Raw genomic sequence first — 26451 nt, 5'->3', positions numbered from 1 at the left:
ACCTTGAGCCTTTTGTTTTTCTCTTTCTTCTTTTCCAAGTTTAAGCATTTGACCATCACCATGCCATCACCATTGTCATGATCTTCGCCATTGCTTCATCACTTGGAGTAGTGCTACCTATCTCATAATCATCTTGATCAACTAGGTTAGCACTTAGGGTTTCATCAATTAACCAAAACCAAACTAGAGCTTTCAGATGCTCTGCCATGTATTTATGATTATAAGTTGGTCCATAAGATGACCCACAAAAGATGAATTTTTCTAGCCACATGTTCAAGAAAGCTACATGTTCTCTATCACCAACAGTCGATCCATCCCCAATATGATTCAAAATATAACTTGCCCATCCTGTGCAGTCTGATATTTTGGCTAATTTCTTGGACCCAGCACTTAAGAAGTCATATGGTTGCATTGATTATGTTATTCTAAGGCCGGTCAACATGTAAATATCGGTCAAAGTAATGGTCATTGGACCGTGACAAAAAACAAAAGCATTCAAAGTGTTGGACCAAAAGTAAGATGTTGTTTACACCAAAATTTGGGAAGAAGAACGTGGGAACTCGAAGCTTCCAAGATTGTGTCATCAAGGAATCAATTATGCAAGGATCAATATCAGCTGATTCAAACGCAGTACTGGGATCGACTCTCTTCGGATGACGTCAGCAGAAAACGTTAACGAGCTACGGTTAGCGTCGGGAAAAATATGTCGGACTCTACCAAAAGAGAAAGATTAGGGTCCAAGTTATCTCAAGTTAGGAATGTTTTCTCTTATACCAAAGATTGTAACGAGTCGTACTTGAGTAAGATTCATGTTTAGGTTCTGGTATAAATATTGGACCCCGGCTACTGTAAAAGAGACACAATCAATCAATATTAATAACTTTTTTCGGCTTCACTCCAACCCTTAGGAGTAGGAGTACTATAGACCTCGGCGAGTTCTTCAACAAGCAAGGCTGCATCGATTTGGTCGACCTCCGGCTTGTCTATAAGTACCGTCATGGCTTATACTCTTGTTTGTAAGGCTGCATCGGTCCGGGCGACCTCTTACGAGCTCTAGTATAAGTTAGTTATCTATCCTTATCTAGTTCAAGTACGGCTACATCAGTTAAGTTCGACCTCCACTGCTCGAATTAGATTAAGATCAAGTTATCGGCTCTACCTGAGAGTGGCGTCCTCTGGGTAGATTCATTAAGTTACCGATCTTGCTGATGTCCTTGATTGTCATTAGTTTCAGCAATATCAACCTGCCCGATCGAGATCGATCTAGATCGGCCTCATATCCTTTTAGTCCATCGTTTATTTTGTCACATTGCCATGGTCCTTACTTTAAACGACGGATTATGCTTTATCGGTAGTAATACTTCGATCTTGATTGCGCATAGTATGCGGCTGAGGCATGTATGATCTTGAGAAGGTTTGCTAGCTATTATGACTGTAACGATCCAGTCGATCCCCACTATTAGCACTTTAGATTAGAGTATGCTAGTTGGTAGATTTGCTTTCGACCAGGCGTGACCTTGGCTGTTTGCTATGCCCACATCGGCTAAATAGCCGATTGCCAGTACTTTAACGTTTACAGTGTGTCTTCATGATTCTGTTCAATATGAATAGTTCTGTTTACTTTAAATGTTTGATATGTTCTTTATCATGGCTGCCATCGATCCGGTCGAAGCCCACTGTTAAGGATAACATGTTAGATTTGATGAGTTTATAGATCTGTCCGTATTAAACAGTCAATTGTTCACATGCTATAACCCCTTTTCTACCTGAATCGGCTATTTTAGCTGATTCCCCGCGCTTTTCACAGATATGGCACGCTTTCATGAACCTATTAACATATAGATGGTTTTATGGGTTTTCTGGCTTTTGATTATTGTCATCATCATAGCTGCATCGATCCAGTCGAACCTCACTATTAGTGGTAATGAACTAGATCTAGACAGTTGGTAGACCCCTTTACATTTAACAGTCGATTGTTTACGTGGCATATCCCTTTTCACCGGATTCATTGGCTTTACACCACGTATTGATCAAATCTAAATTAGTCAGTGATGTATCTTTGACGCATACATGTTAATAGCTCAAGAGAAAGGATTATTAAAACTGGGTGTCTTGTATTCGTTACTATAAAATCAATCATGACCCGCGAGCTTTACAGTCCCTATCAGCCGATTTCTTCCCGTATCGGCTATTTAGTCGATTTTTCCCATCTGGCTGCTCCCGAAGCGGTACACTTGGAACTGTCTGGGCAAAACCAGCACGTTCCACCCTAAATTACTGACAAACTATGTTTTTTGGTTGATTCACCTGATATCCATCTTGTTATAATTAATATTTTATTAATTATAACAAATCACCCAATTGAGATAGAGATAGATCGGCATCATATCATCTTAATTGGTCGTTCTTGGATCTGGTCACGCTTTAAATCTTATAATTAATGGCTTAATTCCGATAGATCGGATGTTTTATCTCTATTACCATCAAACATAGTATGCATCCAAAGACATTTTTCAATCTTGAATAAACTCACTAGTTAATGAGATTTAATCTAATGACACTATCATAGCTGCATTGATCTGATCAAACCTCACTGGTAAGACTTTATATTAGAAATTATTGATTAATGGTTTTGTTCATGATCAAGATATGTACTCTATTTATTTGTTATGACTGCATCGACTATTTTAGCCGATTGCCTATACTCTCACGCATATAGCATATTTTCATGAATCTGTCAACATATAGATGGTTTTATAGATTCTTTGGTTTTAGTTTGTTATCATTATCATAGCTGCATCGATCCGATCAAACATCACTGTTGATGATAATAAATTAGATTCAAACTGTTTGTAGATTTATTTATATTAGACCGTCGATTTGTTCGCATGTTATACTCTTTTCATCAAACTTATCGGCTTGACGCTCTATACCGATCATGTTCCATTTAGTCGATGATGTTTTCTTATATCGCTTCTTTGCTGGTTACCAATTCTGTAATCAATGACTGTATCAATCGACTATTTAGTAGTATATATTGGAATCTTAAGAAAGAATCTTCTAAATTTTATATTTGGGTGTGTTGTACTTGTTTTTGTTTCGATTAATCAGTCATCATAAATATGCTATGATCCATGTACATCGGTTATTTTGATTTACGTCGTCATCATTTAACATTAGCCTATCATCCTTAATCTACAGATCTTCGTTTCATGAATACGCTGGATATCGACTATTTAGTCGATAGCCTCATTGAAGTGGCTACTTAACCGCATATTTGGAACTGGCTGGAGCAACACCGACATGTTCCACCTTAAGTTACTGATAAGATTTCTTCTCCTTATCAATTGCATGTCAAATTGACTGGCACGTCGTTGGGTTTTCACAATTGGCTAGTTCTGTGTTGAAGCCAAGCAGATCTCTGGTCTCGTTCCACTCAGATCTTCCGGTTTGCTGTGTATTGATCACATCGTCACATTTTTGAGTGAACAATGAGAGACAGACTGGAATGTAATATGCCATAGTTCTATTTCCAAGCACTTATCTGTTAAGTTTACACACATTACAATTCAGTATATCTAAATTCGAGTCGAATATTCCCGCCCTTCCTCTTCTTCCCGAGCAAGGAATTCCCCATTGCTCACCCTGTCGCTGTCCCCCGGCCGGCCCCGGCCGGTTGGGGGTTGCAAGCATCCAATACACCGTCTGTACCTACGACAGAGATAGATACAAAATCACGCGAGTGTTAGTGTTACTTCCCTGCACGCCTCTCTTCTCCGACTCCGGGTAATGCTGAATGGTCTCCTCTCATTCCGGATTAGGGCGCCCACGGAATGCCGCGTCGGCGCCGCGTCCAGCGGAAGGAAGACAGCGACTACTAGCGGTAATGCCTAGCTAATGCGCGCAAGCTAGCTAGACATCCGTCACGTCTCACGTGCTTTATTATTTCCTGTGGCACGTCTTCTCCGATCCACGCAGTAAATTATTTCCTGTCTGCATCCTCGCAGTGTCATGGTATTATGATGATACATGAATTGAGCTCATGTTTAGTTTCAACCCAAAATTCAAAAAAGTGCTACAGTAGCCATCACATCGAATGTTTGCGGTCCGTACATGGAACATTAAATATAGACGAAAAAACAAACTAATTGCACAGTTTGGTGGGAAATTACGAGACGAACGTTTTGAGTCTAATTAGTCCCTGTTTGAACATTAATTACCAAATAAAAACAAAGGTGCTACAGTAACCCAAAAAATCCAAAATTCGCCCAACTAAACACCCTCTGAAGATGGCAACAGATGAAAGAATCTCTGGGATGCTCGGTCATCACCTGCTCATGTGCCAGGAACTCACATGCAGGGAGCAAGGTGATCAGGCATTCAGGCTTCAACTTTGCCGTACGTGCGTATACTTATGTCCTTGTTGACGACAAATTATACTACTGACTTCCTGAAAAGCCTGTTGTTTTTAATATATTTCATTAGGGATCAGCCTCTGATCCCTCCTGTTTGCTCAATCAATGTTCTGAAAAGCTGAAACAATGCCAATTAACGGGAGCAAAGCAACTGCCTTCCACGACTCTGATGATGAATTGACGATATAAGAAAAGCGAAATCCGAAACGCAAGGATTTGGGTTGTCTTTGTTGTTGTGTTATTCGGTCTGTTCGTTGGTTGGTTTCTGGGCTGGTTTGGGCTGGCTGATGCTGGTTTATTGTGAGAGAAAAACACTGTTGACTGGCTGGTTTGGGCTGGCTGAAACCAACAAGCGAACATGGTAATTATGTTAGGGAAAGATTACGGGCCAGGTTTGTGTCACCCATCATCATCACATCTGCAATATATATCTATCTATCAGAGTCGTCCTTGGTCATCTGATGACTCATCTCCTCCTCACCAGATCAGCAGATCTTGTGGATGGAGTTTCGCATCTCCCTTTGATTGGCTTCGACCTCTCCGACGTTTTGCATGCAGCTTGACCAGACGCGCTTGCTTGTCGACCATGCATGGCCCCTGCCCTACGCCACTGAGTTGAGTGGCCCCACCAACCTGCATTGCCGTCGTGAGTCATGCTGGATTACCGTCACCAAAAGCAGCATGCCATCCGCACCAAATTAATTGCCATCAATGAATAGTCACATCGGCCTTTTTAGTTCCTCCCCCCAAAGTTTACACTATATCCCATCGAATCCCCAAAGTTTACACCATATCCCATCGAATGTTTGGACACATGCATGAAGTATTAAATATAGACTAAACAATAATTAATTGTACAGATTACGACTACTTTGCGAGACGAATCTTTTAAGCCTAATTAGTCCATAATTTGACAATGTGGTGCTACAGTAACACATGTACTAATGATGGATTAATTAGCCTTAATAAATTCATCTCGCGGTCTATAATTTTTTTTTATTAGTATCCGAACACCATATGCGACACCCCAATGTAACAACCGATGTGACATCCCAAAACCTTGCCCTGGATTTAAACAAGGGCTAAGGCCCCGTTCGCTTCGCTGAAAAAACAAGCCGAAACACTGTTCCGGCTGATTTGTTGTGAGAGAAAAATATTGTTTCGACTAAAAAAATAAGCTAAAAAATACGGATTATAACGCAAGCAAACAGGCCTTGAGCGGCGATGGATGGCGCTCATGGTCATCTAAAAAAAGCCATGCATGCCTGTATAGGTAATTAGGTAGTGGCTCCAGCAGGCCACTACTGCCGATTAACGGTGCTCGTTTTTTTATCCTTGCGGGCTATCTATCGATTTGCATTGGGTGGGCACCATGATATCGAACCACCGATCGAGCACCCACTAGTTGAATGTTCGGTGTTCCATCGGATTGAGCTGCTGCTTTTGTAAGTTTGTTACGTCGAGATCGATCGAGTGCGGTTGCATTAGGACAGTCCCAACCTAAAAACGCATGCAGTTTGTGTAACAATTAAATCACATGTTGATCTGGCATGCCTAACTTTGAGATTCCAATAGATTGGATTGGATGCTATGGCGCTGCGTCTTTTCTAATCTCCAGGTCAATCTCCATGTGATTTGGTCGTTCTCGTCCGTGTTCATTCCTTTGCGCTCCCAATTCCCAAAGAGCGACGAACAAGGGGTGTTCATCTAGCTGAACCACACATCTACTGATGTCGAGCTTTCGTAGGCGTTGTGTAGATCAGTGATTCACGCTAGACGCTATACATATTCATTCTCCACACTCAAGTAGATGTGTGTACTTCCTGAAAAAAAAATTGTGGCTACTTTCTGAAAAAAATGAAAGAAATATAGAAAAAAAGGAAGACAGCAGCACTTAGTAGATCGAGACGGATCGGAGAAGATATACAAGGATGAACGCACTAGTCTCTTCCATTCTCACCTTGGTTTATTCTTTACTAAAAAGGGCAGTTTGCTTGCACATCCAGCTACACCCACGCATGCACGCACGCACGCGCATATACAGACGCTTGGCCGTGACGGCTCGATCCATCGTGCCAGCTGCTTCATCGTCACTACGACGCCGCCGCACATGCATACACAGCTCGATGACCATCCAATGAGTCACCGTCGCGGTGACGGCATCCCGCATCCGGCACGACACTGACCGATGGATCCTCTTGGACAGTCATCAATCACGCGCACGAAATATGCGACGACGACTCCTCGGAGACGCGGATGGCCGCCGACGAAGGCACGCACTGTGCGGCCGCCGCCGTGACCGGGACCGGAGGGGAAGGAGGCACCACGCTGCTCTGCTGCTGCTGCTTGGCGACGACCGCCGCCGCGGCCACGGCCCGCTTGCATGCCCCCAGCTGGACGGCGGCGGGCGCGCGCTGCTGCTGCAGGTCGGCGGCGAGCGGGATGACGGGGAGGTTGTCGCAGTTGCAGATCTCGATCATGAAGCCGTCCGGGTCGTGGAAGAAGATCTGGTCCACGTTGATGCCGCCTTCCTCCACGCAGCGCTGCACGTACGGGATGCCCATCTCCTTGAGCCGACGCTCCACCGCCACCATGCTCTCGCACTGCAAACATGCATTTACCATATATAGATTTATTACCTCAGTTGGATATATCATGACCATGAACTAGTACTAACATTGAGATCTCTACTAACATTAGGATGTACTGTAATTAACACCTGATTTTTACTGTCCAGTAATTAAGAAATTTTTACTCCGCCCTAGCCCTAGCTAGGTGATCCATCTGTGACTTGTGAGCGAGGATAGATGTGAGTCAGCTAGGCGCGTGCATCCTTGTCATTGTCCACCTCGATCACCATCATATCGGTGCATGCTGACTCAGATACACTACACTACACAAAGCGCGAGTGATCTTTTATTCGTAGCGACACATCACCAGCAGCTACAGTTGCTAGCTGCTGTCGTCCGATGGAGCTGAAAAATATCTTGTTGACAGCCACCCGATACGTGCCTGCAGGCTGCCGCGCCACCACAAATCCTGCGGCCCGTACGACGTAACAACGTGGTAAGCACCAGGGCACGGCCACTGGATTAATATATCCGACACATCCAAACTAAGCCAGCCGTGATGCATGACCAGATCGAAAATGACTTGTCACTTTGCTTCTCTCATCTTTTTCCGTGGTACTATATATATGTACAAACAAATACATCTATAATTAATTTCATGCAATGAATTATATATAACGACGTTGAGATTTTTGGATCCTAGTACAGTGCAGGCAGATGTCTCTTTCTCGATTGCCAGGAGTGATACTTATTGCCACACAGCACCGTACGTGAGATAGCGGCCGTTTGGCAGCGCTAATCAGGACATTTCTTTTTTAATAAAAGCTACTCCGATCCTGTTCAGCCAAACAACAACAATTCATACCGGAATCGATCGCTCTATAGTCACTCCCCACATGCTAGCTTGCTGTGTTGTCCCCCTCTAGAATCACATACACACACACTCCATCAAAGAAATAGGAAGGAACCTGTAGCTAAGAGTCAGAGAGTAAAGGTGTACTACCAAACAGGCCTAAAGATGTGTCCGTGCATGTGGTTTGTGATGAAAGAGAAAAGCATCATCCATCAACACTTGGTACGGATCGACAGGACATGGTGACCTAATTAACAGAAGATTGGCTGCCTACCTAGAGGAAGGACCAAGGACGTGCACGCATGCATGTGAAGCTCTAGACACTTCTAATAAAAAGGTAGTCCCCAATCAGAGAGCTTCTAGTTTAAATTGCACTTCCATAGATTTGGAACTGCTGGACGTGGCCAACCAAATTAAAGTTGATATTACACACTACTATATTAGGACTATTATATTATATCATATATACTCGGTCGATCTGTAATTCTATGATTTCTAACATACTGAGTAGCTGAGAACTGCATTTTCAGACCCTGTTCGGCAGCTCTTAATTTTCTGCGGCTGCAGCTAGCTTCACAGTCACTGCAGGTTACTGTGGAAACAGCAGAACTCGGTATAGTTTGGAAGGTGTGCACTGTCAGCATGATTTACATTACAAGGCGGGAAGATATTTGCACTGTGTTGTAAAATTGTCGCTACCATGCATATATTTGCCAGTACTAGCTAGGGATCATGCACGTCACAGTCGACTATAAAGCGTGCGATACAAGCCGCCAACCCAATGACGTTGTTCTTCTTGTTTCCAGCTTGATTTGATTACCTAGCTCATCACATCCAAACATTTGATGCAGCTAGCCAAGCTAACCTGGAAGACGTACGTACAGGCACTACTGCCGGCCGGTGCCAGCTAGACTGGACTGATTCATTGTCGTATAGTCATACGGAACCATGCATGATCTTAACCTAATTACAGTATTAACCAGCAGGAGCCCGCATCGGCGAATCCGAGGGGATCAGAGGAGGGAACAGGGAAGGCTACCGGGTACGTGCGGCGTCGTACTACTAGTAAGGAAACACCCGATTTCAACTTCTCCTCCCGGTGTCCAATCGACCAGTTGAATTGAAAAATTAAACAACCCTAACCTGCAGATGTTTCGGAAAGACGTACACTTCACTACTTTGTACCTAATTAAACACTGTATCCCCGCTATACCATATGCATCTTAGATCGCCAATATATCACTTGTTGCGTACCGTATGGTCTAGGTGTGTTTCATTTGGAAAATATATACGTATATAGTAAAGCCTTGTTTTCCTGCACACACGATGGTATGTATGATCCGTGGGAACGACGACATATAATATAATCAAGTTGTTGGCAGAACGGGCGGGCAAGGGCAAAGAAGAAACAAACTCAACTCAACCTGAAATTGGTAGGGGGCCGGGATTCGTTTACCCGCGACGCACGCTGCTGTCCTAGTGGGAAGCTAGCTAGCTACGTAGCGTGCACCGCGCGCATCTCGCCTCCGTCCGTGACAGATAGATATGGATGGAATGGTGGCACCGACAGGGCTCTCTGGGTAATTGGGTATAGCACAGCTACTGGATGGCTAGGGTGAAAGCAACCTTGGCCCGCCACCCATGTGCATGCGGCCAGCCAAACAAGGAGCTAGCGGCGGCTAGTTTGCTGCCTGCTCAGCAGAGAGTTCCTTTGCAAGTTGGAAGCTTGTCACTTCCCATGTACTTGCTACTAGTTAATTAGAAACTTGTCAGCTTCATAGCAGAAGTAATTAATGTTTGCAATTTGATCGATTATTATTATTACTGTGCCATCGTCGTCGCCCGGAGTGCGCGAGTGTCTTGGTGATAGTGAGTTTTGTGTGTGTGAGAGAGAGAGACAGAGAGAGAGAGAGACGATAGAGCCGAGATGTGTTGCAGTGGCAGTGACTAGTGAGTAGTGAACTGACCTGGAATGAGATATGGTTGTCCTTGGGGTTGATCTCACCTTTCTCCGGGAGGCTGCCGGGGTCCTCCGACTGCAGCAGGTGGATGCCGATCCCGTAGTTGAACAGCCTGATCCATGACATATATAAATCATATATAAGCAGCAGATCGAATCAGCTGTAGGATTCAAGCAGATTAAACATGCGTACCAGGCGCCGTCGAAGTCGAACGAGCCCGGGCGGCGGATGGGGACGAAGCCGAGCACGTCCGTGTAGAAGCGCAGCGACGCCTCCACCGACCGGCACACGATGCTGATGTGGTTCAGCGACGCCAGCGGCAGCACGCCGGGCGCCCTCACGCCGCCGCCGCCGCCGCCGCCGACGCCGCAGCCCGCTGCCGCCGCCATCGTCGTGCTGCTGACCATCCTGTTGTTCCTCTCACCGATCCGCCTCTCTGGTCAATCGATTAAGCTACCTGCTGCTGCTGCTGCTGCTCACTACCAGAGGCCAGAGCAGGGTGTGGTGTGGGTAACCTTGAAGGGAGATGGCAAGCAGCTAGCTAACAGAGCAAGTGCTCTGATTTTTTCAGCTCCTGTCCTCTGCTACACCTATTATAACTCTTGAGATGGCCGATGATGGGCTGTGCTTTTGTTCGTACGCTGCAACAGCAACCTACGATACGAGTAGTGCTCGCGGAGTGATGCGGGGAGGAGGAGATGGGTGCTGGACGGATTTTATAGATGCAGCGCCTCGCTGTGAGTCCCGCCCGCGGGCGTCCCCGCAAGACACGTGGATCCACGTCATCCCCATCGGGATCTTTCTACTTCTACCAAGACGAAGCTAGGCATCCCTACGTCCCTACCACCGTTCACTTGCACCCCGCTTCATTTCACTCCCTAGTCCATACTGCACATGCATTTCCAGTGTACGAGTTGTTTCTTTTCGGATATCGTAGTAATAGTATGATTATTACTTTCGCATCTGAATAAATAGCTTTCTAGAGTTGTCTTAAGTTAAACCTTGTAAACTTTAACCGAATATTTAAAAAGTCTATCCAGATTTATGATATGAAATTAGTATCATTAGATATATCACTGAATATATTTTTTATAATGTGCTCATTTTATCATAGATGTTACTCTCTTTTTTTTCCATAAAGTTAGTCAAATTTAACATAGTTAGACTTGCACGGATTCTAGAAATTCATTTATTTGGGGACCGAAGAACTATTACCTGTAAGGACAAAGGTAGTCTCCTAGTATTACTACCATTTGAGACAGTGGTAAGTACTACTATGCACCAGGGCACAACATCATGTTCTGGTCACTATTAATTATTAATCCAAATGAATAAATGGCCTCCGATCAGACACTGTGAATTCTTTGTCCATCATCTGTGCCAAAATATGTAGATGTTAGGGTTCAGTCTATCGGTTTAGACATAAATATCAGTGGGGACCGGTAAAAGAAAAGGTCATAAAATCAACGAAATTTCAGCCAAATTTTGTAAATTTTTCCAAATTTTTTGGATAAATAAAAATTCAAATACAACAGAACCAAAATTACCGGTATGTATATTTAATTTATTACGAAAGGTCATCTATAGAGCTAAAAATTAGGGGGAAAATAAACGGAAATTCCTAACCCTCAGGTGTGTGTGTGTCACTCGTCAGGCGCTGCCCGACGAGCGAGGTTTTGTACCTTGGCAGCTTGCACATGCTCAGCCGGCTACTTGCGTCTGGACCATGCATCTACCACCTGCTACGCCTACGCGGTAGAGTTCGAGAGGCTTCCATGGAGGCTGCAGCGGCCGGTCGGCCGGCGTTCGATCCAAGGGAAGCTTGGCCACAGTTGCCGCGGCCAGAGGATCGAATGACATCTGTCCTCGCCCGACCAGACCGGTGGCATGGTCGTTCATGGTTGAGGGCTGATTGAAAAGGAGGAGCAGTTTCTACGCCCGATTTTTTTTTGTTTTTCAGTCTTTTTTTTTTAAGATTTTTACGGACAGTATCCTTTTTAAAAAATAGAGACTGACCTCGGCGCCGTGACAATTGGCGCCGAGCTTACACGTCTCGGCGCCAAAGCAATTGGCGTCGAGGTCCAGAGTCATTTTCTGCGCGTCGTTGACGTGGCTGCTTGCGTGGCGCGGACGTGGCATGAGCTCGGCGCCGTAGATCTTGGCGCCGAGCGATGGAAATTGACAAATTTTAATTTTTACCATGACTTGGATATTGAGAAATGTGACTAACTCTAGATTTTTTTACAGTGACTTATTGTTTGATCAATTAAAACAGTATAGAAATACTTAAGATAAAAAATAATCCAGGGTCTATGTTCATGAACTAGCCTAAAAATGCTTCTAAGTGTTGGATCAATAGTTAACTCCTTTTTCATGATGCTGTTTTGACCAGAGGTAAAACTATAGTTTCTTTTCTAGATATAAAGTTTGACCTTTAATAGAAGTTGTAGTTTGAGTTGAGTACAATAAACTTTACTTTTGGACATAAACCTAAATCAGTCTTTAACATGGCCGAATTGTGACGTTGTTTTGGCCCCTCTAAATCTTTTTAATTCCCTTATCGCCGGTAGTGAATTGATATGTTTGCGACATTTTATCTTCCAAATTTGTATAGCAACTCAATTTGATACCGTACTACGAGTTTGAATACTCTCTGAGGAGATGACAACAAAATAAGTCTCGTCCAATTTAGACTTAGCCACGGTAAAAAAATCAGACTTAGCCATGACCATATTTCCACGTGCTTACATGTCATGACGTGCTTACAGTGAGGTGTGTTGCGTCCGTGCTTGCATGCCTATACATACACGTACGGTTCGTTGCATGCACCGATGCATCTCCGGTTAGCAATGCAATAGACGCATAGAGCCGAGCCCTGCATCGCCCTGCCGTACTGTAGGAGCCGAGCTCTGTACTGTGTCACCCGGACGTGCTATAGTTTCATTTGGTCAGAAATTTTTTTTATCTTAAGTATTTCTAGATTGTTTTAAGTGATCAAACAGCAAGTCAATGTAAAAACTCTAGTGTTAGCCACATTAATCAATATCTAAGTCATGATAAAAATTAAAATTTGTCAATTTCCATAGTTCGGCGCCGTAGCAATTGGCATTAACATATCCATAAGAATATTACAAATGCATTTATCATTTATTCTTACATGAAATCCATACATTATAAGATACAAGTCACTAATAGTTTTCAAAGTGGTAGGGGTATTACTAACTCCAGTGTTATGAAACACCATATGTTTAGCAAATGGTCGAGCTCCCTTCTTTAGCCTCCCAAGTTTGCAAAGATGGATCAGCGGCACAGACTCACAGCGGTGTACACTGCACACAACAGCCTGCAAGCCTCACCTTCACCTTGTATAGCAGTCCCCTGCAATGACATATGATAAGATGGACAGGAGAACTGGATCAAAAGTTCAGAACCAACTAAATATGCTTGGTGAACAATACCATTTGTTCTAGGAAAAATATCAATTATTGCACCAATAAATGGATACAAGTAATTCCACTTTCCAGTAATCAGGTACTTCACAGCTTACAGTCCAATCTATCTCAAAAAAAAAACTTACAGTCCGATCTCTATCAGGAGCAGTATATAGACGGCGTGTTCGCTGGTTGATTTCTGGGCTGGTTTGGGCTGGCTGGTGCTGGTTTGTTGTGAGAGGAAAACACTGTTGACTGGTTGAATAAGTCTGGCTGAAACTAACAAGCGAACAGGGTGAGAGAATTAAAAATGAAGAATTCCTGGGAGCACGAAAGAAGCACCTACCGGGAGCAGGTGAGCCTTGCCAGCGCCAGTGGCACAATTACCATGGTCACTGCTTCCATGTAGAATCAAATGTTAGCATTATTTGAGGAAGAAAACCAATCCAACTAAATAGGTGACGCTCATAGCCAGGTTTGGCAATCTGTTCACACCAAAGAAACAGCAGAAGGAACATGTAGTATGATAAATACTTGTCAGAAAAAAGCATGACATAAACAATAAAACACCAAATGAAAAGTATGTATTAGGAAAATTTAAATACAAACACAGATAACTTGAAACGGATTGATTAAAAAACATTGCAATTGCAATTCTAGATAATTATTGGATACTCTGCTAGTTGGACTGGATTCTTGGTTCTTAGACTTGGATACTTGTGTTCAACTGCAACTACAATATTATCTACAGAAATACTTAAGTACAAAAGATTGGGGACTTTTTTCCCTCATAAAGAAGCATCATGCGGAAGTTGGTAAAGAGTAAGAAACATACATTCTGGAGAACCACAGAAACAAGGAGAATTTTGCTAGAAACAGTTTAGGTCCGAAGGTAGAATGCTGCACATATAATTGAATCGAAAATTCCTGTCGTTAACTAATGGTAAATAATGCCTGCATATATATATATATATATATATATATATAATACCATCATGCATCATCTATATGTGCAGTGAGATCATGAATTTCCAGTACAAAATAAGATCCTACATGGCAATTAATCCAACGAAAACAACAACGAGATCAAATAAGGTCCTAAAAGAAATGTCAGAGCACATTGCATCCCAACCAGTTCAGCACCTAGTTTTTACTGAACATACTATCAATTATCTAAAATTTACGGTTTGAGCACCAAATCAACGTTAATAAAATTAATCCACCAAGCTTATTCATCCCTTCCGCATACAAGTGAACGTGGTCACTTACCAGAAATAACTAAAGATGTATGACACCTCAATTCTAGAAATAACATTGTAGAAACTAAGAGAATACATGTATGTTGTTGCCGCTGCCACTCCTAATGAAGAAACTAAGAGAACATAGGACACCCCTCATGCCTCTAGATCTGCAAGGATCAATTCGGCACCTAGTTTATTTAACTCGTCACAAGTTGCAAGTGACTCTACTACATATAGAAGTGGAAAAAAAAGACACAACGGAGGAAGACAGAGAGAGGACTTTCATCGTGTAGAGGGCTCAGCAGAGACGGATCTGCAAAGACGACGACGCCTCCTCGCTGGGCTGCGACCTCCGTGCACCACAATCAGCCGTGGGGACCATGACCTTCGCACGCCACCCTTGGCCATCGGGGCCGCGACCTCCGCGCGTTGAACTTGGCCTCTGGTGCTGTGACCTCCACGCGCCGCCTATGGCGTAGGCCGGCGACTCCCCAGCCATCTCTGCCTCGCCGGCATGGAGAGGTCCCCAACTAGGACGCATGAGAGGTGCTACGGGAGCGACGCCGGCGGTGGGAGGCGTCGGGAGACAGAGAAGAAAGGAGGAGAGGAAAAAGAAAGGAAGAAAGAGAGAAAGGAAAAGGACATACCTATAAGGCCGGCTCAGTGCCAGGATCTATGGCGTCAAACTCAGTGCCAAGATCTATGGCGCCAAGATCCACGGCGCCGAGCTGGCTGCCATGTCACCCCCGGCTCTACTTTGATGCCGACGTGGCCCCCAGACCTAGGCGCCAAACCCTTTGGCGCCAAGACGTGTAATCTCGGCGCCACCAACGATGGCGCCGAGCTAAGAGTCCAAATTTTAAAAGCATACCTCCAGAGGCATATCTGTGAAAAACTTTCAAAAAAAAGGACCAAAAAAATAAAAAATCCGGTTTCCACACCCGCTTTCCTGTCCCTGAGCCCTGATTACGGTGCATGCATGCACATGGAAGAAATAGTTTTCCAAGCTGTATGAATTAAGGTATGGTTTGGTTGGGAGTCGAGGTGGAGTGGGACGGTTCCCTCTGTTTTTTCTAGGATGGGACGACTCTATTTTCTGTTTGGTTGAGAAGGGATAGAATGGACCCATTTTATGTTTGGTTTGGAGACATGAAAAGTGGGATCATATGCCTGACAGGTGGGCCCCATGTGCCAGTCTCTTCTCATGCTTTTTCTTCTTCTACAATTGACACACGGGACCCATTTTTCAGTTTTTTATTTTTTTAAATTTCTTTTTCCTCCCCTTATCCCTTCGTTGTCAACCACATCTCCATGGTTGTCAGGTCGTGCCTCCGCCGGAGCTAGGGACGCTGCTTGCCCGCCGGAGTTGGGGGCGCTGCTCGCCTGTCGGGGCTGGGGGCGGAGCTGGGGGCGTTGCTCGCCCGCTGGAGCTAGGGGTGCTACTCGCTTGCCGGCGCGGGGTGCGCAGCTGGGAGCGCTGCTCGCTCACCGGCGCCCGTCGGAGTTAGGTGCTGAGCTAGGGGCGCTACTTGCCCGAGCGCGCCTGCTCTCCGCCCAGCCGTGCTCTTCGGCCCGGCCGCGTGCCGGAGCCAGGGCCAGAGCTCACCCGCCCGGCCGCGTGCCGGAGCCGGTGGCGGAGCTCGCCTGCCCGACCTGCGCCACCGCTCGCCATCTCACGCTCGTATTGCGTGCGCCCGCCCGCCCGCCCGCCAAGGCCATTCTAGGTGGGACGGACTCTGTCCACCGAAAAATGAGGGACGAGAGTCATGGCATCTAGCGAGAATATTCTTTGGTGAGATGGTCCTATCTCCAGTTCACCCGCGAACCAAACAGCAGCGAAAGTGGGATCATCCCACCCCATCCCACGCCATCCCACCAACCAAACACCACCTAAAAGCCTCAAGACGCGTCGCCTTCTTTTTGAATTGTAGTAGTTATTAAATTATACAATCAGCACATGTGCTGTGCCACACCCGAAAATATTCTATTTTAGATTGTGAATAGAAAACAGTAAATCAAGTAAATGGTTTAATGATTTCTCTAAGATTTTCTAATAATCTTTAGTTAGTTTGTTAGCAATCATGTTAAATAAAAATGGTATTGTAGAATTTTTCTAACTGAATTTGTTAGGAGTGTTGTATTCATGGTCGTTACATATTTTTATTTGAGTAAAAATGAATTTTATAAATTTGTTTAGGCCACGAATAGATTTTCTTTATTTTCAAACAAAGTTTAAATGTTAAGTTTTCTAAAAAAAGCTTTAGAAATAGTTCATTTATTTTTAATGGTTCAAAACAGTTTTGAAATATTTCCTGAAAATAGTTTTTAAAGTATTCCAAATAGAGTTTGAAAGAAAAATTTTAAAAAAAAATGTGATTTGAAACAGTTTGAAAATATATTGGTTCAAATATATATTAAAATGAGTTTAAAAATAGTTGATCTGATTTCACAATTTAAAAGTTTCAAATGTTTGAAAACTGTTTTGCAATAAGTGTTAGATATGTGTCAATGTGTGTATAGTTTTGGTTGCCCTACGACTTGAGTTGTATTAGTAGCTAGGATAGAGTTAGAGTCGTCGAACTCTATATCCTAGGTAACCCCTATTGTAATCGTGAGACGACTTGGCGGCTGATTTGGGTGGTGGCAAGGCGGTGGGAGCGTCCGGATACTGGTGTAGATGCTGTTTTATGGGCAGCCACCATTGATTTGTGACAAGAGCTCAGGACATCAACAACGGAATGGGAATTAATAAAATTTATTAATGTATAGTCTTCTCCTTTCGGAAACTCTAAGCACAATGTGCAATCAATAGTGGAATCATGAAATGCTTGTGAACAATTAACCATTGTGTATTCGAGCATAATCGCTAGCTAGTTTCATGTTGGCTCTATAAATAGAGTGTGTATTCGAGCATTTCAGCTCTCTTGCCCAATTCTACCGGTGACTATACTCATTAGAGCTCAAGAACACACTCCACTCACATATGCACACTTGAGGTTACAATTTGGTCAGATTGTAAGTGATCTAGTGCATTTACATTGGGAGTTTGCATCTAGTGGCACTACAAAATCATTGTTGTTGCGGATCTTTAATTATTCTTGGTGGTTGCCACCGTCTAAATGGCTTGGAGGCAGCAAGACCATTGAGCACAACTTGATTATTGTGCGGAGGATCCAGTGGAGAAGATTTGTGAGGGGCTCTTGTGCTCGTTCCCACAGGAGATCCTGAAGAGCAATAACTCTAGTTGAATTGAGGCTTGTTGGAGTGTCAAGTTGATCAACTTGCTTCATAGGTGAGCGCTCATGTTGTGGCCAAGCTTGACGGCTTGTTAGGCTTGCAGAGGAGTGGCGATCCTTGGACTCATCTCAATAGGGATGTAGGTTGTCAGTAAGCAACCGAACCTCAGGAGAAAAATCACCGTGTCAACTTGTCACCCATGGTTCGTATTACTACACTTGCATTTTCCTTGTTCAATCTTTTACTTGTGTAGTTTGCTAGAGTAGTCGACTAGTTGAATAGCTTATCACGTGTATTTGTTTGCCTTGTGTAGCTCGACTAGTTGATTAGAGTAATTCGAGTAGCTTTTGTGTTGTAGATTGTAGTGGTTCTTTTGCTATTCACAACCCATAATATAATATAATACAATGAATTGCTATTCACAATCTTTCCATATTCACAAAGCCACTCCTCCCAACTCATTTTTTTCAAGCTACGTGCTGTCACCAAGGCACTCAAGAGTTGGAGCGCAAAGCACATTCACTACTATAGAAATCCAACCTTTTTGGAGGCGGTTGATTTGCCCGCCTCTGTTAATTGATTAACGGAAGCGGTCGCATTAAGATGCCTGCCTCCGTTGATCGATTTAAAAAATGAAAAAAAAAACTAGCAAGCCCAATCGAGCCCGCTGTCGTCGCGTCCACCAGATTTTGTGACCGCCTCCGTTAATTAAAGTGCACCGTCATGCAAAATCAATCCTGTAGTAGTGATTGGTAGTATTCGGTTGCAACTTGCTGAAGCTAGGGCGTGTGGTCATCTATGAGCTCGACATCGCCTAGGAGTCCAGGCAGCTATCGCCAGGCAAAATTGATCTTCAACGCAATCTCAAGGTCAATATGCTTAGCCTGGCATCTCTTGCCAAATCCATGGCTATGTAGAATGTGATACCTACAAGAAGGCGATGCCAACCAGAGGTTTTTTTCACCTTCAAGCTTGTCACCACAAATGAAAGAACTACATGCCCATAATCAAGCATGAGGGGTAGACGTTTAGTGTGAATGAAGCTAAGGCGAACCTAGTGTGTCCTCTAATACAACAACATCCATGGAAAGTGCTTCACTCACCTTCACTATTTTGATCTCGAACGTCTATGCCTTTCGAGGTTGGACCTGAGCGACCAAATTCGGCCATTCTTAGAGGTGGAGATCACTATGATCGTCAAGGAGTCGCCTTCTGACCGTGTGCCAGACACTGATGAGTTCAATGGCATGTTCTTCAAGACAACGTGGGAAATCATCAAGGGGGACGTCGTTAACATCTTCAACGCCTTGTCGGTGTTGGACTCGTGGAGTTTTGTCCTACTCAATGATGAAGTCATGGTATTACCATGCAAGACACCGAGCCCCCTCTAGACTCAAGGACCATAGACCAATTAGTTTGATCCACAGCGTTGGGAAGTTATTTTCCAAGGGCATGGTAGTGAGGTTGGCGCCGAGGATGTTTAGCATCATCCAGGCATACCATTCGGCCTTCATCAAGGGAAGGCAAATTTATGACAACTTTCATGTGGTGCTGCTAACCAGTAGATGGCTATACACCTGCCAATGTCCATCCATGCTGCTCAAGGTGGACCTTGTCAAGGCCTTAGATTTTGTGGTGTAGCCCTTCCTCTTGGAGGTGTTGGCACATGTTGGCTTCCCTGAGAGATGGCAAGACTAGATCTTGGCATCAATAGCGAGCACTAAGGTACATGTTAACGGGCATCTAGGAAGGCGCATCTGTCATGCGCAAGGCTTGAACCAGGGTGATCCGCTTTAACCATTGCCTTTTGTCATCGTGATGGAAATCCTAAACGCCTTGATTTGGGAAGCTGATGGTCCTGGAGTGTTATCAGCCCTGCTAGGGAACACCATCCAGTACCAGGCATTAGTTTATGCAGACAATCTTTGTCGTGTTCCTTTGCCCCTATCCATAGGACTTCATCTGCATCCAGGAGATCTTGGAGCACTACATGGGCACGTCCGGTCTAGTTACCAATCTAGACAAATGCCTATTATCGTCGATACGGTGCTCTGAGGCAGAGATTGCTAGCGTGCAAGAGGTGTTTCCATGCCAATTGGCACCATTCCTGTGTAGGTGTCAAGGCTTCGATGCTCCGAGGAGCAGCGCCTTGTGGACGCTATGGCAGCAAGGATTCCAACCTAGACGGTGAGTCTACACTACGCCAGATTTGCACATCACTGCCGGCCTCATCACTGCCAGATCTGTGAGAACCGGCAGTGATGTACCTTCACTGCCGGTTATGAGCTTGAAAATAAAAAAATGATTGGTGCTGGGCTAAAACCGGCAGTGAAGGACCACATCACTTTTGGTTTTTGGCTTGAACCGGTAGTGTTTTGGCGGGCACTCATCACTGTCGGTTTAAGCCAAGAGCCGACAGTGATTGGGCACTATCACTGTTGGTTCTAGCCAAGAACCGACGGTGATAAGCCTACAACACAAAAAGCCTACAGCCGTCCTCTCCTTTCTCCTCTCTTCCACCCTGAGAATAGAGGCACGCATTTGGACCCTTCCCTCCTGTGTTGCGGCTGCTCTTCACCATGAAGCTAGTGCTTGGATTTTGAAGAATGGCTTGATCTTTTTGCTTTAAGGTTAGTAACAAGCATCCACTCCTTTGATTTTGTTGCTTAATTAGCTTCATTTTGATGGCTACATTGCTTGATTCTCATTCTAGTTCTTTCTCCATTCTAGAGAACACTTTTCCAATTGGACATTTGTGCAAGGCTCAAATTATGGTGAATCCATCATCTAAAAGGTTGGTGTCTATGAACACATTTAAATTCCTAGCTAATTATTCCATGGTGGTCAAGATCATCATTGTTAGTATGTGATGCTATAATTAGTTCTTAGAAGTAGAGTAGAATAGTTGTTCTTTAATATTGTGCAATAATTGTTTTTTACTATGATTTTCAATTTATAGGGCCGGGGCTACCAATTTCAATTTTTCAATAATTAGTGTACAATAATGTTTTCCAAAAATGGTACTTTTGAGCTACAATTGTTGTTCATGAAGCTCGATTTCTTATTAATTCTTTGTAATTACTATCTTAGTATTTTTTTGTGCAGAGATGGATCGAGAGTGGATGCATCTGTCCCAAATAGACAAGCGGTACATGCATGGCGTCAGCCAGTTTATCACTGATGCCAAAGCCCATGCTAGGAATGGGAACCCTGTCTTCTGCCCATGCAAAGATTGTAAGAATCATAGAAACTTTCATCAAATTGAGTCTATACGATCGCATTTGATTACCAGGGGGTTCATGCCAAACTATACGATATGGACTATGCATGGTGAGGTTGGTGTGAATGTTCTGTAGGGAAACGATGATGATGTGGACATGCCTGACGTAGCCATCCACGATGCTGATGAGGAACCTGGTGTCAACACGGAACCTATGGCCACAGTTAATAATGTGTTTAGGAACATGCTAGCTGATGACACCGTGGATAATGATGGCATTTCTCAGCTGCTACGTAATGTAGAGACCGGATGTCTTAGTGAAAGATAACTAAGAAAGCTAGAGAAAATGAGACAAGATGGCAAAACACCATTATATAGGAATTGTCCAATGAGCAAACTGGAAGCCGACAATATGCTATTAGAGTTCAAATCGATAAACGGATTGAGCGATACAAGCTTCGATCAGTTGTTAGGTATAAGTCGAAAAATGCTCCCAGAAAAACACAAGTTGCCAGAAAAGACATACTTGGCCAAGCAAATGATCTGCCCCATCGGCCTCGAGGTTGAAAAAATCCACACGTGTTCCAATGATTGCATATTGTACTGTGGAGAAAAATATAAAGACTTGGACAAGTGCCCCAAGTGTGAAGCTCCACGGTACAAGGAAGGGCCATCAAATGAGGGTACCAAGACCAGAGGAGGTCCCGTAAAGGACGTTTGGTATTTCACTATAGCTCCCTGGGTGCATAGGCTGTTTGCATGTGCAAAGTCAGCCAAGCTATTGCGCTGGCATGGCAAAGAGCGTAAGAAAGATACAATGATGAGGCACCCTGCCGATGGGCATGACTGGAGGACTATCAATACTATGTTCTATAAGGACATCGGTGGAGAGGTAAGGCACCTTTGGTTTGCTTTGAGCATAGATGGGATGAATCCTTTTGACTAGGTTAGAAGCAATCATAACACCTGGCTAGTGACGCTCTGTATATACAACCTTCCACCTTGGGTCTGTATAAAGCAGTCGTACATCCAGATGCCACTATTGATCCAAGGGCCAAGACAACCTAGGAATGACATCGATGTGTTTCTAGAACCAGTGATCGATGAACTAGTGGAGATGTTTGAAAAGAGTGTGTCAGATGTTTGGGACAAGTACAATAAGGAACATGTTATGATCAAGGGAGTACTTATCGCTACAATCACCGACCTGCCAGGTCGAGGTTCGTTGTTCGGAGAGAAGACAAAAGGCTATACTAGATGTGTCGAGTGCTTGGACGACACCGATGCGGTAAATCTGCCAAATAACTAAAAGATAGTTTATATGGGACACCATAGGTTCCTACCTAAGGATCACCCTTACCGTAGGAACAGAAAAGATTTCAATAGTACTATTAAGAAACGCTTAGCTCCAAAATATCGAGACAGGCCTGCGATACTTCGAGAACTCAACAAACTAGAGGTTGTCCTTGGGAAGGGGGACAATGCAGTAGCAGCGCCTGATGGGAGCATTTGAAAAAAAATTGGTTTTCTAGAAACTACCTTACTGGCCATTTCTGAGTGTACGCCACTGTCTTGATCCCATGCACATCACTAAAAACGTGTGCGCTAACACTCTTAACACCTTGATGGACACCGGGGGCACATTGAAGGATTCACTAGCCATACGCCTAGACATGCAATACTTGGGAATCAGGAAGGAGCTGCATCCTATGGAGCTAGAGAATGGCCAGTTCAAACTTCCGGTTGTGTCATGGACATTGAAGAAGGAAGAAAAGTGTGCACTTATTTCTTTCTTCAATGAACTCAAAGTCCTGACGGGCTACTGTGCGAACCTGAAGAGGCTAGTGAACATGAGAGAACTCAAGTTCAACTATGGCCCTATGAAGGCCCATGACTGTCATGTCATTATGACTTAGCTGCCCCCTGTTGCCCTACGTGGTATCCTCCCCCCAAAGGTCTGCGCCCCAATCATAAAGCTTTGCTCGTTCTTCAACACGATCTCAAAAAAGGTCATTGATGTGTCCACACTAGAGCAGCTATAGTGGGACATAGCTGAAACTCTCGTTAGGCTTGAGATGCATTTCCCACCGACTTACTTTGATATCTCATTGCATCTGCTCATTCATCTTCTTGACCAAATTAGAGCCCTTGGCCCAATGTACCTGCATCAGATGTTCCCTTTTGAAAGATTGATGAAAGTTTTTAGGAGGTATGTTAGGAACATATTCAGGCTAGAAGGGGGCATGGTTGAAGGATGGTCAATAGAGGAGGCCATTGAGTTCTGCACATATTATCTGGACATCAAAAGGGTCAGAGTTCCAGAATCTCATCATGAGGGAAGACTACGTGGCAAAGGAACGATCGGGGAAAAATCTGTTACAGTAGACGACCCTGTTTCTTTCAGACAGGCATAGTTTGTTGTTCTCCAGCAAGCCAAGGGTGTGATGCCATACATTGACGAGAATAGGCAATCGCTGCAAACTCTGTATCCAAGCAGGTCACGGGCTTGGCTAGATAAAAAATATAAGGAGGAATTTGTCAGCTGGTTGCGACGTCGCTTGCTTGGAATAAAGTTGGGTAATCAACTGGATGCCTTACCCAAGGGACCTTCGAGTATATATCTTAAGTACCAAGGGTATGAGATCAATGGATTCACATTTTACGAAAAAAAGCAAGATAGAAAGAGCACATACCAAAATTGTGGTGTTCGTTTTGATGCTCATGACGAAAACGGCAACGTGCAGGCGACATACTATGGTTTTATAGAGGAGATATGGGAGCTAGCCTACGGTCTGTTGAAGGTAGCTCTTTTTTGCTGCTAGTGGGTCCGGCTCGAGGAAATCAACACTGACAGCGAAGGGTTCACTACCGTTGATCTCACTAAGACTGCATACAGAGACAACCCCTTTGTCCTTGCAAGAGATGTTATGCAAGTCTTCTATGCAAGGGACAACAAGACAAAAGGAAGGCTAAAAGTAGTCCTAGAAGGGAAAAGAAAGATTATCGATGTCGATGGAGTGACGGACGAAGAAGACTACAGGGGCTATCAGGAAATGCCTCCATTCGAGGCGAACGTACTCCTACCTATCCTTCAAGAGGGTGATGAACCTGCTTACGTACGAATTGATCACAATGAGGCCCTCATTATTGATGCACCTAAAGATAGTTAGAATATTGTTAACTATGTAATCATTATGCAGACATTGTATCAGTAATTCGCAGTGAATATTTAATTTATATTTTGTGCGCATCTCTACAATTTAATTATTGACTATGTAATCAAATATTAAGATGATGTTCACAAACACTATTATTTGATAATTATAGACCATTAATTAATTATCATAGAATTAAATAATCAAGACACAAATTTTTGTGTTATTTTAGAATACAAACTAACTGCATTATTTCTATTAATAAATAAAGAAAGAAAAGAAAACTAAGCGAACTCCCTATCCTAGCTCAACGGTTAAGGCCACGCACTCTGTAGTCTGAGAACCACGCTCAAATCCCAAGCGGGTCAAACTTTTTTGATTTTGTATTTATTATTTAGTAGTGCATTATGACAGGATAAAAGAAAAAGAACAACAAATTCTAACGTAATCCCTATTCTAGCATAGTGGTTAAGGCTCGAAACTAAGAACCTCGAGACCTGGGATCGAATCCTAGACTCGGAATTTTTTTTATATTTTTTATAAAAAGGCTATGAGACTGTGATTTTTTTATATTTTTTACTAAAAGGCTGCAATGGCGGCAGGGCCCTTCACTGTCGGTTTTGGTTTTAAAACCGGCAGTGATAGCTTCTATCACAGTCGGTTGCTCAAACCAACACAGAAGGCCTAATTCACTGTCGATTTTTAAACTAAAACCGACAGTGATGTGTAGATGCTCCTCATATGCCAACAGTACTCCCATGACCACAACAGTTGAAACACTGCTTCCACCTACCCCGATAACTTTAGTTCAAAAATAAAAATATACCACGACTGCTAGCCCCTATAAAATGGCCCTCGGCCAGGAGCTAGCCTCTCCATGCATGTTGGTTTCAGCCAGGCCTTATCAGCCATGATACAATATTTTCCTCTCACAACAAACCACAGATATTGTTATGCATTGTAGTCCACCAAAATGGTGCACACATGAGGCCACCTTCACTGTCGGTTCTATTTAAAAACCAGTAGTGATGTCCATGCCCCCATATATAAAACAAACTGCTGGCCACATACATCGATCCCACCCACCCACAAACTCTCTCAGTCTTATTTCTCATGTTTCACTCTCACTTCTCAAGACATCCACTCTCTTTCTACGTGATTTGGTCATGGCTCCTGCATTTTTCAATGGTATTGATATGTTGTCTTCTCCAATATTCTATCTATATTCATTTGATCTATATTTATATTCATGTTTCTTTGCATTCTACATTTATATATATTCTTATTCCTTGCATTCGATCTATATTTAATTATGTTGCCACATTTTACTTGAAAGAATTTTTTTGAGCATATATTTTATGTTTATATTTTTTTTTGCATTTTATTGATCAGGTGGTATGAACAACGGACCTTCCCCACCACAAGAACCAGGTTTCCACCCCGGCGATGAGCCATTCGCTCCTAATGTGGTCATTTCACGGTTCCCTGTTCCAGCCATTGTATGAAATATTTTCCAACATCTTTTGTTTTTTAATGCTAACAAATAAGTGTAATTTGTTTAATATCATTGTTGCATGCATATATATCGCAGACTATATCCCTAATAGATTGGCTACGAACAACACTTAGTTGGTTCTTTATCTCGGACATCGTCGAGAACACGGCATCTAATGCAAGTGGTCGGCTATGGACGTGTGAACTCAGTTTTTTCATCCCTGTGAGGGGTTCAAATCATCGGAACCATATCCACGGGACGGGAATACAGAGCCTAGACGTGATAAGCGCCCAATTAAGTGTCGTGCACATCTGTTTAGATCCACTTCGACGTATTTGCTATAATATGCCTGATTTCTCGCACAGGCACTTGCTTTGAATGCTGGTGATATCCCCATCCCACAAGCAAGCGAATGGTTTGCGAGCTACAACCATGCGGATGTGGTAAAATGGTCACTTATACCTGAGTCGTGGTTATTTATTGTTTATTATTGTAATAACATTCTCTAATTTTTATCTTTTTCTCTACATGCAGATTGTGCTACAGGACCTTACCTATGCTGCATGTGGTTTGTGGGCCATTCTAGACCAAGCTACGGAGCAACTCGGGTATGATTAAGACTTCTGCAATAGAAACCTCGGCCCAGCTCACTATAGAAGGACGCCAGTACTACATAAGGATTACTAACAGGGGCAGTGGTCGTTTAGTAGGTTACATCTATGGCCGACCATTCTTTCGATATTGTGAGGCACGAGAGAGTGCACTTATACGGGCATTAGACTCCATCGATACAAGCGGATACATAATCCATGACATCAATTACCATATATGGCTACAGAGGCATGTTAGTGTGCGTGGCCCGATCGATCCTGG

At 43.7% G+C, this 26451-nt stretch overlaps 1 protein-coding gene across 1 annotated transcript; it reads right to left on the bottom strand.

The window, feature by feature from the left end:
- Nucleotides 1–6363: 6363 nt before the first annotated feature.
- LOC136516308 (glyoxylase I 4-like) lies at nucleotides 6364–10501 on the bottom strand. The gene is made up of 3 exons (XM_066509669.1): nucleotides 9992–10501; nucleotides 9806–9911; nucleotides 6364–7018 (listed from the first exon to the last, which is right to left on the bottom strand). Exons 1-3 carry the CDS (start codon nucleotides 10204–10206, stop codon nucleotides 6629–6631), a joined length of 711 nt encoding a protein of 236 aa, XP_066365766.1. The 5' UTR covers nucleotides 10207–10501; the 3' UTR covers nucleotides 6364–6628.
- Nucleotides 10502–26451: the final 15950 nt, after the last annotated feature.

The sequence above is a fragment of the Miscanthus floridulus genome, chromosome 17 (genome assembly GCF_019320115.1).
Source record: "Miscanthus floridulus cultivar M001 chromosome 17, ASM1932011v1, whole genome shotgun sequence".
Classification (NCBI taxonomy): domain Eukaryota; kingdom Viridiplantae; phylum Streptophyta; class Magnoliopsida; order Poales; family Poaceae; genus Miscanthus; species Miscanthus floridulus.
The sequence above is the reverse complement of the archived record's forward strand: the minus strand, read 5'-3'. Positions and strand labels throughout refer to the sequence as shown.